Raw genomic sequence first — 13,036 nt, 5'->3', positions numbered from 1 at the left:
CCTGCACCAGCTCCTTTTGAACTGCAGATCCAAATACGCTGCACTTATTGGAATGGCATGTAGCTGCTACTCTGAAGGGGGATCCTCCGCTGCACCTTTGATGTCCACCACTGTGTGCAAAGCAGGCGAGCTATTCTCACTGCCCTCTGTTTACCATTCAGACCGAAGCTTTTTCTACTCTGGGAGGGGAGTTTAGATTTGAAGGGGAAACAGATTTGCGCGGCTTTGCCTGGACCAAGTTAAGACCAAAGATATGCAGCGTATACTAGAAACTACGGGTTAACAGAGGGCATAACGAAATAGGCCATGGTGGAGATGACTTAGAGCATTTATTGTGTACTTTTATCCAAATTCAGATATCTATGCTACTATTTGGAGGGCTATATTTGGGGATATCATGGTATTATTCATTGCTTTCTTCTGTAGAATGAAGCAAACTGCACTTCCTGGCACACTTGGACATTAGATCACTGGAGATTCATTAAATGATGACGAAATTCAGGGCCCCGGTTTACCAAACTTCTAGGAATGTCCTCCAGGAAACTCATTTCACTATTAGAAACTGAAACTGTTTTGTGGATTTTCACTGGATCCTGTTTTACATAACCGGAACATAAATCAGTTGACAGAGAGACTACATGATGCAGGAGGAATCAAATCATATTCATCATCCACATAACTTGTTCCTCATAAGGTTTATTCTTAGTGTGAACTGGCCACGTGTGTCACGCGTAAAAACTGGCCACATCCTCTTCATGCGCACAATCAAATAACCAATACACTGCGGATTTGAACATCTGCTCAGACACTGTCAGTTAAAAGGATCTTCTTGGTCATCGTAACTAACAATATTGTTCCACTTGCGCCCCAAGTTGCATGTATCCACTTCAAAGGCGCTGAATTATATGGCGTGCGCGCTCTTTTCCGTGCCCACAGGATCCGTGGCCTGTCACCCACGCCGAAGGTGCAGCATCCCTGCCTGGTGCATAATTTGACACAGTGGCCTGCGCTTTGAAGCGGACAATAAAAAGTCTCACATGGCCTAATCACATTACGCACCATTTGTCTTGCTTAAGCGAAGTGTTGCGGGACCTTCCGCTTCAGCTCGCAGACCGAGACAAGGCTGCTGCTGCTGCTGCTGTACACATGTCAACATGAGAGGGAGACCTCCTGTAAAGCGCCTTCGGGTGTCTTCCTCTGCGCTGCGACGCGCTTGTGCGCCCGGTGCGCCTCCGGGGACCACCAAGGATACTTTGAGCTGATCTGGATCTCCTTACTGTGCATCTGGCATGATTGCTTTTTCCCCCCCAACAGTAAATTAAGTCGATCAAATAATGAGCATATCATTAATATTATTTGTCATTTTAAAGACATTTATGTGTCATCTTAATTATGTGACTAGATCTGCAGTGATATCAATAGATCATATGTGCCTTTGAGGTGTTTCTCTTTATCCTCTACACAAATAAGAGACTTTAAACTCAGCCGGACCTCAATGTGGTGAGGGCTGGTTCAGAGGGACGAAAGAGTTAATCAGGGGGAGGGCGCCTGCACAGGGGCGTTTAGTATAAAACCACCTCAAGAGCGCACAACAAGAACAGCGTGTGTCTCAGTAACCCGTAGTTTGATATGGTTTGACTTGTTTCCTCCAGGAGGACTCGACGCACGCCAGCCAGCCCCAGCCCGGGTCTTCAGTTCTGTGCGCCCACAGCAATGGATGAATGCCGCTTTTGACTCAACTCCGGAGTGAAGTCTTAACAAGGACGAACTGTATTTATTATTTTTATTTTTATTTTTTTCCATTAGTACCTGCACTTTTTCTCCAAAGATATTCTCGCCGGGCAACGCAGAATGCGGACACGACAAGAAAAGCGGACGAAGTGGATTTGAAGAAAAGCGTAGCATGAGGCAGGGAATGTGGCGGGGACACCACGGGGCCAACGGGGCTGCAAGTTTCCTGAGCTTGGAGATTTGACGAGGGCGCAGCAAAGAGCGGAAAGTGTTAATGCTGCACGCTGGATCAGCCCTCTTCACTGTACTGTATCCACTGGGCACACCAGCGTTTCATTAATCAGATCAAAACTTTTAATGAACAATCAGTAGAAGTACACATCTTTATTTAGGGCAATATCACTGTTTATAAAAAAACAACAACAACAACACTGGGATCCAAACTAAACATCACTTTTTCCAAATCATCTGGCCGCCCCCTCTTCCGATCCGTTTCCCTTCGTTTTTTGCAATTCTGATTCCCGAAGTGGCTCCGAAGTGGTGTTGCGGCTCCTCGTCCCCGGCGGATCCGGAGATCGGAGTCTCTGCACCGGGAGGAGGCGGAATCGGAGCTCCGACCACACCGCAGGCTCCGAAGAGCGGTCGCGTCAAAAGGATGGTGCGACTGGCGGCGGAACTGCTGCTGCTCCTGGGACTTCTCCTCCTTACCTTGCACATCACGGTGCTGCGGGGCAACCCGCTGCCACAGGGAAATGTAACTGTGAGCCTGGATCAGGACGCAGCGCTCAGAGAGGTGAGTTTTTTTTTTTTTTTTTGGATGTCTGGGGGAATTTGATGCAAAATGTGGGTCTGCCCCCGGTCACAGATGGGTTTGATAAAATGCTCACATGAGACAGCAGCTCAGGTAAAACGGAGCCTCCATTCCCCTCGGGGTGCCTGACATAAACAAGGATGCAGTCTCCGAAAAGGTGTCCCAGGGGGACGGTGGTGAGCCGGCTGAGGGGTAGAAGATGAGGCAGGGTCAGAGATCACCCCCCCCCCCCCCCCTCCCCCCCTCTCCAGACACACCTCCCTATTGTAGGGGGTTAAATGCTAGCTCCAGGCACTTCTCTGTCATCATGGGCTCATCACTGTCACCCCAGGGATGAGGCGGAGGGTCAGAGCTGAACCCCTGGAGGTGCCCCCCATCCTGGCATCATCAAGCCACCCTTCACTTCACTCACTCCTGCTGGAAAGCCCACATTAAATGATCAGATTCATCAATGTTCAGCTTATAACTAAAATAAATACTGGAAAGCTTTTGGTGTATTTTGGACAAGATGCAGTTTTTTCTTTTAATGACAGTGCTCCAGCTCGAAGCGTGCCTTCCAGAAAAACTTTCACAAGGAAGACATCTGTCAACGTGACACCACTAAAGACAGGTTTAAATGGTTTAACTGGCCACTTTAACATCAGCATAAAGCACACAGACTCCAGCAGAGCCCCCAAAATCCTGACCTGAGGGTTAAGACGGGTCTGGGATCAACAGGCTTTTTTAAAGAGTGCTAAGCATCCTTCAGCTGCTTTTTGAAGTATATTTAGCGTGCTGCTGAAATGCTTTCTGCTTCTCCTGGTAATAAATGGGTATTTATGAGCGCCGGTATGGTGTCTCTTTTATAAGTGCTTTATTAGGGCTCTGGGATTTATTTATTTTTTTACTTGGGACAGAGGGCGGTTAGGGTAATTTCTCTCATCTCTTCTATCTCTGCCATCACCTGCGCATACGCAACAGCAATCCCCGTGTTTTGTTGGATAACAGGGCATGCAAAGCTGGGGAAATATCCCAGGAATTCATGGAATATTTGTCTCCCAGCCAATTGTTGGAGTAGATGAGCGGCATGGAGAAGCAGCAGCGGAGAGTTTCTCCTGAGGAAATTAAAGTTAAAAAAGTACCAAACACCGGCCTTCCTAACCTCAGCAGAGCTTTTGTCACTGCTCCAAAATTTACATTGAGGCTCGTGATGAAGGAAGCCTGAAACTTGAAGTCTTGAATAGTGTTTTTTCTCCTTTCTTTCCTGCTCATGAATGCTCCGACCATGTGCCGATATGCTTCACTAACCCTCCACTGAAGACGGTGATGTCATCTTTCAACCATGCTTGTCACGGCCCAGGGGGTGTATTGTCGTCCCGAGGTGTCAAATTTAAAATGCCATTCAGAGAAACACAAATGACAGGATGCAGCTCCGTGCACCTGAAGTGGAGAGAGGGAAGTGTTCGGTCCAAGGGGCATTATCATCACTGGGGCAGGAAGGCAGGTTCATCCATTGTGGCAAAGTAAAGTTAGTGTGATGTTGTGTTAAAATGGTGCCAGTCGGGATTTTTTTTTTCTCCCCGAGAGCGCTTAACTTCTCAGAGTCATTTGTGTACATGCAGGATGAGGCATGTGGCAGGGGTAGGACGGTTTTCTCTTCCACCTACACAAGCGTAGTGCTGAAAAGCATCTGGCACAATGTGGACTGCCTTCATTTCCTGCCAGCCTCCCTGGGGGAAGGACCCCCGAGTTGCTCCCAATTGAAAATAGAGTCATGCCCCTTTAAGCAGAGCCCTCACAAAGTGAAAAAGGGGGAAGCGGGAAAAGAAGAAGAGATACTGTGAGGAGGGAGAGAGAGAGAGAGAGAGAGAGAGGAGGGGGTGGCTCATGTGTGCAAGTGTTCATTCATGGCTTTTTGGGGAGTGTGTGTGTGTGTGTGGAGGGTGGGGGGTGACATCCTGGGAGGCCCCAGATGAACTGAGGACTGGCGTGTCACTTTTGATCTCCAAATTAAAGCGTGCTCCTTGTTGTGGAGGATCTCAGATGAGTGATAGGGACTGTAAAGCAGCCTGTCATCAAAGGGGGACGCTGCTGATTTTTTGAACATTTAAATGAGTTTCTTCTGTGCACGGTTAGATAACGGCGTGTTTTTCTCACTGAGCCGCGCTTCAGACTCCACAGAGAGTCGCACGGAAACAACGCTATCAAGAAATGACAGACTTTATACAACTTAATTGCCGTTCGCCTCTGATTCTGGATTATGATTTTTAAACCCTCTTGGTGCTTTTCCTTCGTTTAGTTTAAATTCTTATTAGGATAGAAAACATAAATTCGCAGTAATTTGCACAAATTCCTTCACACCACTTGAAAATAGGTCAGTAGATTGAGTGAAACGCTTGCAGGAAATCGCTGCTTCTTTCAAAGCCAACTGTTTTCAGAGTTTTCCTATTTAATCCAAAGCATTGGCACCAAAGAAGGCGTGACAGCATGCACTGAAACCTTTTTTTCTAAGGCGAAAAATGGAAAAGTTTAACCTGAAATATTAAAGTTCAGAGAAGACGAAAAGTTTAGCTGCGTAGCTGTTACGAGTGAAAGATGATGGCGACCTGTCAGTCAGCAGATGAACAGATATGTCCTTGATGTTAAACTTTTCCAATCAATTCTTAGTTTTTTGGATAATTTAAAATGAATTGCCGCATAGTTTTAATCAATCAAAAATTCTAGCAGCATTTTCCCACGTGGTGCGTTCCCCAACGATAATATACGGCCTAAACGTAAATCAGGTTAATGCCGCTAAGCTACCAATATTTGCTCGCTCGCTGGTTCGCTCTGTGTTCACAAGCGAGCTTCAGATCAGCGGCCCCTCACGCCGAGAAAGAGAGTTTCTCCGGGATTAAATCAGAATTCTCTGAAGTCCGACTTTAAATAAAGCAAATTTGTGTCCGGATTAGACGATCCGCCCGCCGTGTGTGAGATGCAGCATAAAGGAACAGGCTGGATAGTGGAGGGAGGGTTAATCTGCCTGCTCACACGGTGACTGGGCTTGTATTTTGAAATTTGCTCTGAGGAACAGAATTAATTCCCTTGAGTGTAAATTAAAGTATTAGTAGTAAGAGTATTAGTGTTATAAAATAATAATGCCTGGAGAAACGTGTGCGATCTGCACATACTCCACGGGATTCAGAGCAAGATGAGACGAGTTTACAGTTTCCCGTTTGTATTTAAACATTGTGATTAAACCTGAGTGTTCTGTCTGTCGGGGTTGCTCCCTCAGCAGCAGAGCTCAGTTACAGCCACCGAGTGAAATCTGAAGACTGGCAACTTGAAAGGCAGGGGTTATCACATGGGCATCTCGAAGTCCAAGCACTTGTGATAGAACCAAAGAGGGCCCTGTGATGTGCAAATAAAGGGTCGACAGCTGATGCACTGACTGATCTTACGTAAATGACATTTTTTTCATCTACTACCGAGCTGTCAGCCATAATCGTTTCGGTCTTGGAACCGAGACACCGGCGGTTTCAGCTGGAATCTGCGTTTTTCAGAATCATCTCCTCAGTTTTTATTATTCCGATCATAAATTCTCATTAAAAATCTCTTATCTACGTCGAAACCCTCTTTTTATTTGGTAGCCACAGGCGAAAAAATTCAAGCCATCTTGTGTCTCAAAATGATTCTATAATCATTGCAATTATGGCGACAACGCACATAAAGAAATGTGATGGGAAAGTTTTTGAAATTCTGTGAAATCCATCATATTGTCCCCATCTGGTCTCTGGTTGTGAGCTAAGCAGTGCTAAATGGATAATGGGGTCTCTCTGCGGTTGAATACAAGTTACATGTACATTTATAATCCTTCCTCCCTCGCTGTGCAGCTCCATTTACAGCGCCTATATTGCCCCAGAGTGCACCTTGGCTGGACACAAACAGCTCCACTGGGGGCTTTTATACCCGCCACAATGCGGCTGAGCTGACACTTTGTCTGTGACTGGCCGCCGCAACCGTACAGCACTGCTGCCATATTCTCAGGCCTCAGCCCGGCCACAAAAACACTCGGGAGGAAGAAATGGGACGTGAAAAAAGAAAAACAAGGGCCGTGATTGATGGCTTTCTTTGATCTTATTTTCTGCCACCCCAGAATGGATGATTGCTGGCTACTTATGGCTGTCTGTCCAATTGAGGAGTAATTGTTCCTTCTGTGCATACCTGATAGGGGACATAAGCCTCGACTGTCCTTCTGGGACGGATTTACAACACCGCTGTCAGGACACCAAATGTTTTTTCTGTCTACAAGAGGGCAGTTGTAATTATTTTGCAATGTTTGCTTAGGTTTCTCTGTATAGCCTTTACGCAGGAAAACCATCCGTCTTACATAGCTGTGTTCTCTCAGCCAGCACCAGAACATGCTATATATGTCCACTCCATATTACTATGGTAAAGCAGCAGCATACTGCAGCCGTTTAAAAATAGAAAAATGTACAGCCCAGCGGCTCTGAATGCAGGTTCTAGACAGATTATACTTTGGTGGAAGACACAGTGCGATGTTTGTGCCCCTATTTCGGTTTCTTTCTGGGCTCAGAGTAATTAAGAGTCCTCATGATTTATGGCCGAGGTCATGGCCACGTGAACCGCCGTCGATGTGAGGGATCAATCTAATGTTGCAGAGCGTGCAGACTCTGTGGATGCCAAGTTGTTTTAACACTCACACAAGGGAAATTCAATATTTCAGTAACGTACCAAAAAAAATAAATAAAAAAATTAAGGTTATATTCTTTTCTCTCCTCAGCAAAAAAATTTAAATGCAAGAAGTAGCTCCCCTGCCCAGCTGGCTCCTGAAGACAGAAGGTCTGGCCCAGAACAGCGCTCGGCCCATCAGCCTGCAACCCTCCCCTGGGCACAAGGCGGCAACGTACACAGGGACGGCCCCGGAGCGTTCCTCCTAGATCTGCACAATTTCCCTGACCTCTCCAATGCAGACATCAATGGACAGAATCCCAACATCCAGGTGATCATGTGTGTCTGTGCACCTGCTGGGTGTACTTTGATGCCTTCACTTCACTGAAGACTTGGCTACTCAAGCACACTAGACAGGAAGAGCAAACAGGAAGGAGGAGAATAGCTTGGTGCACATCACTAACCCTCTTTTTCTCCCCCTTCTTCCTTCCTTCGCCCCTTTCCTCCCCTTTCACACTTCCTGGCTCGCAGTAAAGCTTAAGATAGACACCGGAGCCTCGTGTCAATCACAATGACAGCTGAAAGGCAGATGCTAACCAGCGACGCCTCACTACTAACCCATGTGCATGGGAGACAGGCGGCAGCTTATGTAAATGTGTGGCAAGCCCTCGCCCTCGGTGCTGCAGATGGTCGAGTAACCGCTGCCACGTTTAAATCATTCTCCTGTCTAATCCAGCGAGGGGGTCTTTCCATTTCTGAGGGCATCACTGCTAAATCCGAGCATGAACAAAGTGTATTAACATCTCAAGATGTGGGAAGAGAGCGGAGCGACCAATTGAGCAAGGGCGTGAGGCTGTGGGAGAAAGGGGGGGAGGAGGAGGGGGTGTCTTTGATCCTGGGATTCATCTGGCTTTCATGGTCTGGAGGAGGCTGAGTAGCCCTTTGAACTTTGTGTTTAGGTGGAGAGAGCCCGAGAGGTGGGAGGGTGACTGTGGGGCAGGGGTGGTGGTCCCCCTCATCTGGGAGGCACATGTGTTAGGACAGAAAGGGGGAAGGGGGTGATATTGTGTGAAGGGGTATCAGAAAATGCCACCTTGCTGCACCTGATTGAGTCGTTGTGTTAAAAACTTCTTCTTCAATACAGGTGACCATCGAAGTGGTGGACGGACTGGAGGGCCACGAGCCAGAAAAGGGCCTCCGTAAGGAAAGCAAGCCCAGCTGGGCTTCACCTAACTGGAGAAACTGGTGGCCTCACACTTCTTCTTCTTCTTCTTCTTCTTCTTCATCATCCTCCTCCTCCTCATCCTCATCCTCCACTCATCAAACAGAGGAGAATGAACGCTCGTACGGGAGCAACACTCAGGACAGCAACTTCCTCAGGCCGCCCGCAGACTGGGACAGGAGGGGAAGCAAAACTCAAACAGAATATGGTGAGAATGACGCGCGCGTGTGTGTGTGTGTGTGTGTGTGTGTGTGTGCCAGGAAATGAAGGCACATTGCAGAATATTTAGCTGGGTCCACAGGCACTCATTTGAGCGTCGGTCTCCAGCATTTCCACAGATGTCCATAGTCTGATGTGGAATCTGTAATTTGCAGATTTGCTGATTTAAGCTGTCACCATAATAAGTGCAGTCATCCCAGGCAGGCCTTTGGGAGTCCCTGATTGAAGCCTTTAACACTCTTTTATGAGACGGATTCCTCTGTGTTGTGGAGCTAGCTACGTGACACGGTTTAAACGCCTCGCTACATCAAAGTTCGGTAACAGGAATGGGGCCAGGAGCGCTGTTGGGCTTCCACACCATTCTCCAAAAGTAACCCCGCAGATAAATCTGCCGTGAAAGAATTTACGCTCACTGTCACACAGCGTGCGTCCGACCCGTGTTGTAGCATGCCCAAACCATCGTGGTCGAAGAGGAATGCGTGGCGCTGCGGAAAATGTCATTTTATCCACTACTAAAACCATAGTTTAATGTTTCTGGCTTATCACTGTGGTCAGCTCTCATCCGTGTTTTATTTCATACCACACTGATGCACAAGGAAATATTTTATCATCATTACCGTCTCGGTTTTAAACTTTATAAGCATAATTGTGGACAGGCAGTGAGGGTCATCCATCACAGGCCACTGATTCAGTTGTCTCATCTGCGGTCCGAGCACAGGTTATTATCAAGTTCTACTAAATTCTGAGTTTTGCCTCAGCTGCCACTAGCTCGGGGTAGATGGCTATCTGGCCTGCTTTCATACAAAACGCTCATAATGAGGGGCAGATGGCAGCGGGGGGCGTATAGGAAGGTTTGGACCCCGGCCAGAAATACTTCCATCCCAAAATGCCCACATTAATTCTTCTCATTGACGGAGTGCTGCTTTCAAGATGTGTGTGCATGCGTGCGGTAGAGTGATGGAGAGAGGTGGTCGTAGAGTAACTGTTTCCATGTATACATATTACGGTGATGTATTCAATGATAATTGGAGCTAAAGAGGATTTCTTGCCGTTTCACTTCTAATTTTCAAACCCGTGAATCACGGATATAGCAGCTGAGCTTCGTCGCCCGGATCCCTCGTAGCTTTGTTGGGATTTGCAAAATTCTTTCCACTTACTTTAATAACCGGACCCTTTGCCTTGTTGGTTCAACAATTTTGTGTGAACATGTACAGCAGAGTGTCAAAGAGAAGTCCTTCACTTCCCTTTTCATGTCCTAACCCCACTTATTCTTAGTGAGGCGTGCTAACAGGCCCGAGTAAGTTCAGCATGTGGTCTGCATCAGCGCTGAGGATCTCTCTTTATTTCTTTTCTCTCTCATCCAAGATTATATGGACGGAGAGGGCGACTGGAGTAACTGGTCAGCATGCAGTGTCACTTGTGGAAACGGAAACCAGAAGAGAACGAGGTCGTGTGGTTATGCCTGCACAGCCACCGAGTCCAGAACTTGTGATATGCCCAACTGCCCAGGTACAAACTTGTTTTATGTTCGGATATTTTGTGAGTCCATGTGTTGATTTATTAGTCGTTGATCTTTTGATCCACCTTTCACTGTGCATCCATCTTTCTAAAGGTATTGAAGATGCCTTCAAGACAGCAGCTACTGAAGTGAGCCTGTTAGCAGGAACAGATGAGTTCAATGCCACAGAGCTCTTTGGTGTTGGTAAGATTTTCTTGTCTTACTCCAGACTATCCTTCACTCAGATGTTCTTACACTATCAAAGGCAGTTCATCCATCTGGCAGCAGTGCTCCTGCACACGCTTAGCATTCCTCATGCTTGCGCTCTATTACTGTGCAGAGATGGAAATGTGCAGCAGGGCAGGAAGAGCACAGTGTGCTGCTGCTGCTGCCTGCGCCCTCTTGGGATGTCTGTTTTTAATAAACTCAGTGAAGACACACCTTCACGTTGAATATTACACCTTCCCACGCTACTTTTTCTAATGTTGTGGAGTGCTGTGAAGGAGTGTTTAATAGTGTCTTCATTTCTCCCAGACACAGACAGCTGTGAGCGATGGATGAACTGCAAGAGCGACTTCTTGAAGAAGTACATGGTGAAGGTGGCCAACGACCTTCCCAGCTGCCCTTGCTCTTACCCAACTGAGGTGGCGTACAGCACAGCAGACATACACGATCCTCCCACGCGCCGAGATTTCCGCTGGAAAGACGCCAGCGGGCCAAAGGAGAAGCTGGAGATCTACAAGCCCACGGCCCGTTACTGCATCCGCTCGATGCTGACCCTTGAATCCACCACGCTGGCCGCGCAGCACTGCTGCTACGACGACCACATGAAGCTCATCACTCGCGGCAAAGGGGCAGGAACGCCCAACCTCATCAGCACGGAGTTCTCCGCCGACCTGCATTACAAGGTGGACATCCTGCCCTGGATCATCTGCAAAGGAGACTGGAGCCGCTACAACCAGGCCAGGCCGCCAAACAACGGGCAGAAGTGTCCGGACAACCCTCAGGATGAGGACTACTACAAGCAGTTTGAAGAGGCAAGGGAATTCTAGCCCGTTGCAGAGTGGAAGAAATAAACACACACTGCTTAAATATTCAGCTAAACCGCAAAAATGGCGCTGAAACCATTTTAAATTCTTGTCATAGATGAACTTTTAGGCTCTGAGGAAAGACTCACGGCTCTTTTAAACAAAGAGGAATCAAAATCCAACAGAGTCAGAATCTTTATTTGCTCAAAAGGAACTCTCGACTTCACCAAAACCAGACTAGAAACGCTGTTTTTTAAAATAATTTTATAAAATATGCCTCTGAAATTGTTTCCAATTGTAACAGATTTGATCACTAAAGGGAGAACTGACTTCATATTCTTAAAAAGGGAAATTTTTATTGTAGAAAATGTCCATTTAGATTGTGTCCCCATAGATTCTCTATGTCTGAGAAGACTTTGAATAATGAGATCCCTCGGGAATGTGCCAGGGAGGGACATTTGTCATTCACAATATCCAGGTTTTCATATAAGTGAGTATGTTTATTTAGCATGCATTCATTTTCGTTAAGTGTAATTTAACTGTGTCCCTCGTGTCTCCGAGGCAGATCTTCATTGTACAAAGCCTGCATTATTTTTGTAAAGTATTTATTAAGTTGTAGCTGTGTCTGAGTTGGGCGTCTATGACTGTGGATTCACACGTGGCAGAGCGCTAACTTGAGGCCCCTCTGTAGTTCATACTTTGCCGCCAATGTGTCGTGTCTCAAGTTAGAGCGTAAAAGAATGTGTGAATTCAAATGTATGGAAAGATTTTTGAGATATAAATCTATAAATAAATGTTTTTTTTTAATGTATTAGATGTTAGATTTCTTGATATTCACGGGAAAACGTTGCTCCAGCTGCTATTAGATTCCTCACACGCCGCTGTCGGAGAGAAATCCATCAGCAGGAAACGAGAAAAAGCATCTCCTCAGTTAAACTCCTCCAACGGCCTGTGCGCAAGACTTCCATTAGTTCCATCCAGTGTGGCTGGACCTGCCTTTTGATGGGATAGTGATATTTCTTCAGAGGGCGAGGAGAGCGAGGTTCCCTTGAGTGCGACTCAAATTCTTTGTCTTTGGCATGCATCCTCACATTCCTGAGTAATTTCTCAGTGTACACTCGCGCTCACTCACACACACACACACACTCACTCAGTGCTGCTGTATGTCCGTAGCAGGGACCTCTGACCATTCCCTCTCCGCTGAGTGCCGCAGTCATTGTCACACAGAGAAAGCCATTCATGGTGCCCTCATTCCTGTAGCCCTGTGTATGGCACAGCTGGGCGGCTGCAGGGGCTCGTCTTTATAAACGCAGCAGGCCCCGGCACGTTCGGCACCCTTGAGGCGCTGCTTGGAGCCACCTAGTCGTTTCACTATTCATACAAAATTCCTCCACACGACCCATTTATTCCAGCCTTTTATCAACAGCCCGCCCTCAAACACTCGCTGTAAATCACACAGGTACACTCTTTTAAATCGTAGCTACACTTCTGTCTTTGTGCTCTCGGACACAGAGCTCTAAAGTCCACGTCCCTCTCCTGAAGCACGATTTAGAGCTAAGATTACAGTAACCAGCATGGATCGTTATCTTAGCAGAGCGTCGGCAGAGCGGGCCGTGGACATCAAAGCGAGGTGTTCGTCTTTATTTTGAAGCGTTAGGGCCGAGCTCACGTTGACAACATACCTTCTCATAGCTCCCCCCACCCACCCTCCACCTCCAACCCAGTATCTCTTCTGCAGACAGGCTCCACGTGTCTCCGGAGCAGGCAATTACTTGTGCGCCCTCCTCACTTTTCATCTCTCGTTTTGGATCCCCTCCCCTACGAAAAGATTCCTGTGCCAAGACGCTGGTGGGAATACGGGTACGAGATTGAAAGTC

The 13,036-nt window shown here is 47.1% G+C and overlaps 1 protein-coding gene across 1 annotated transcript; it reads left to right on the top strand.

The window, feature by feature from the left end:
* Positions 1–1,622: 1,622 nt before the first annotated feature.
* On the top strand, positions 1,623–11,970 carry ism1 (isthmin 1). The gene is made up of 6 exons (XM_084561451.1): positions 1,623–2,524; positions 7,305–7,523; positions 8,337–8,622; positions 9,999–10,142; positions 10,246–10,335; positions 10,666–11,970. The coding sequence occupies exons 1-6, from the start codon at positions 2,387–2,389 to the stop codon at positions 11,181–11,183; spliced, it is 1,395 nt and encodes a 464-aa protein (XP_084417577.1). The 5' UTR covers positions 1,623–2,386; the 3' UTR covers positions 11,184–11,970.
* Positions 11,971–13,036: the final 1,066 nt, after the last annotated feature.

Source organism: Chelon labrosus (assembly GCF_963514085.1).
Source record: "Chelon labrosus genome assembly, chromosome: 15".
Taxonomy (NCBI): Eukaryota; Metazoa; Chordata; class Actinopteri; order Mugiliformes; family Mugilidae; genus Chelon; species Chelon labrosus.
The sequence above is the reverse complement of the archived record's forward strand: the minus strand, read 5'-3'. Positions and strand labels throughout refer to the sequence as shown.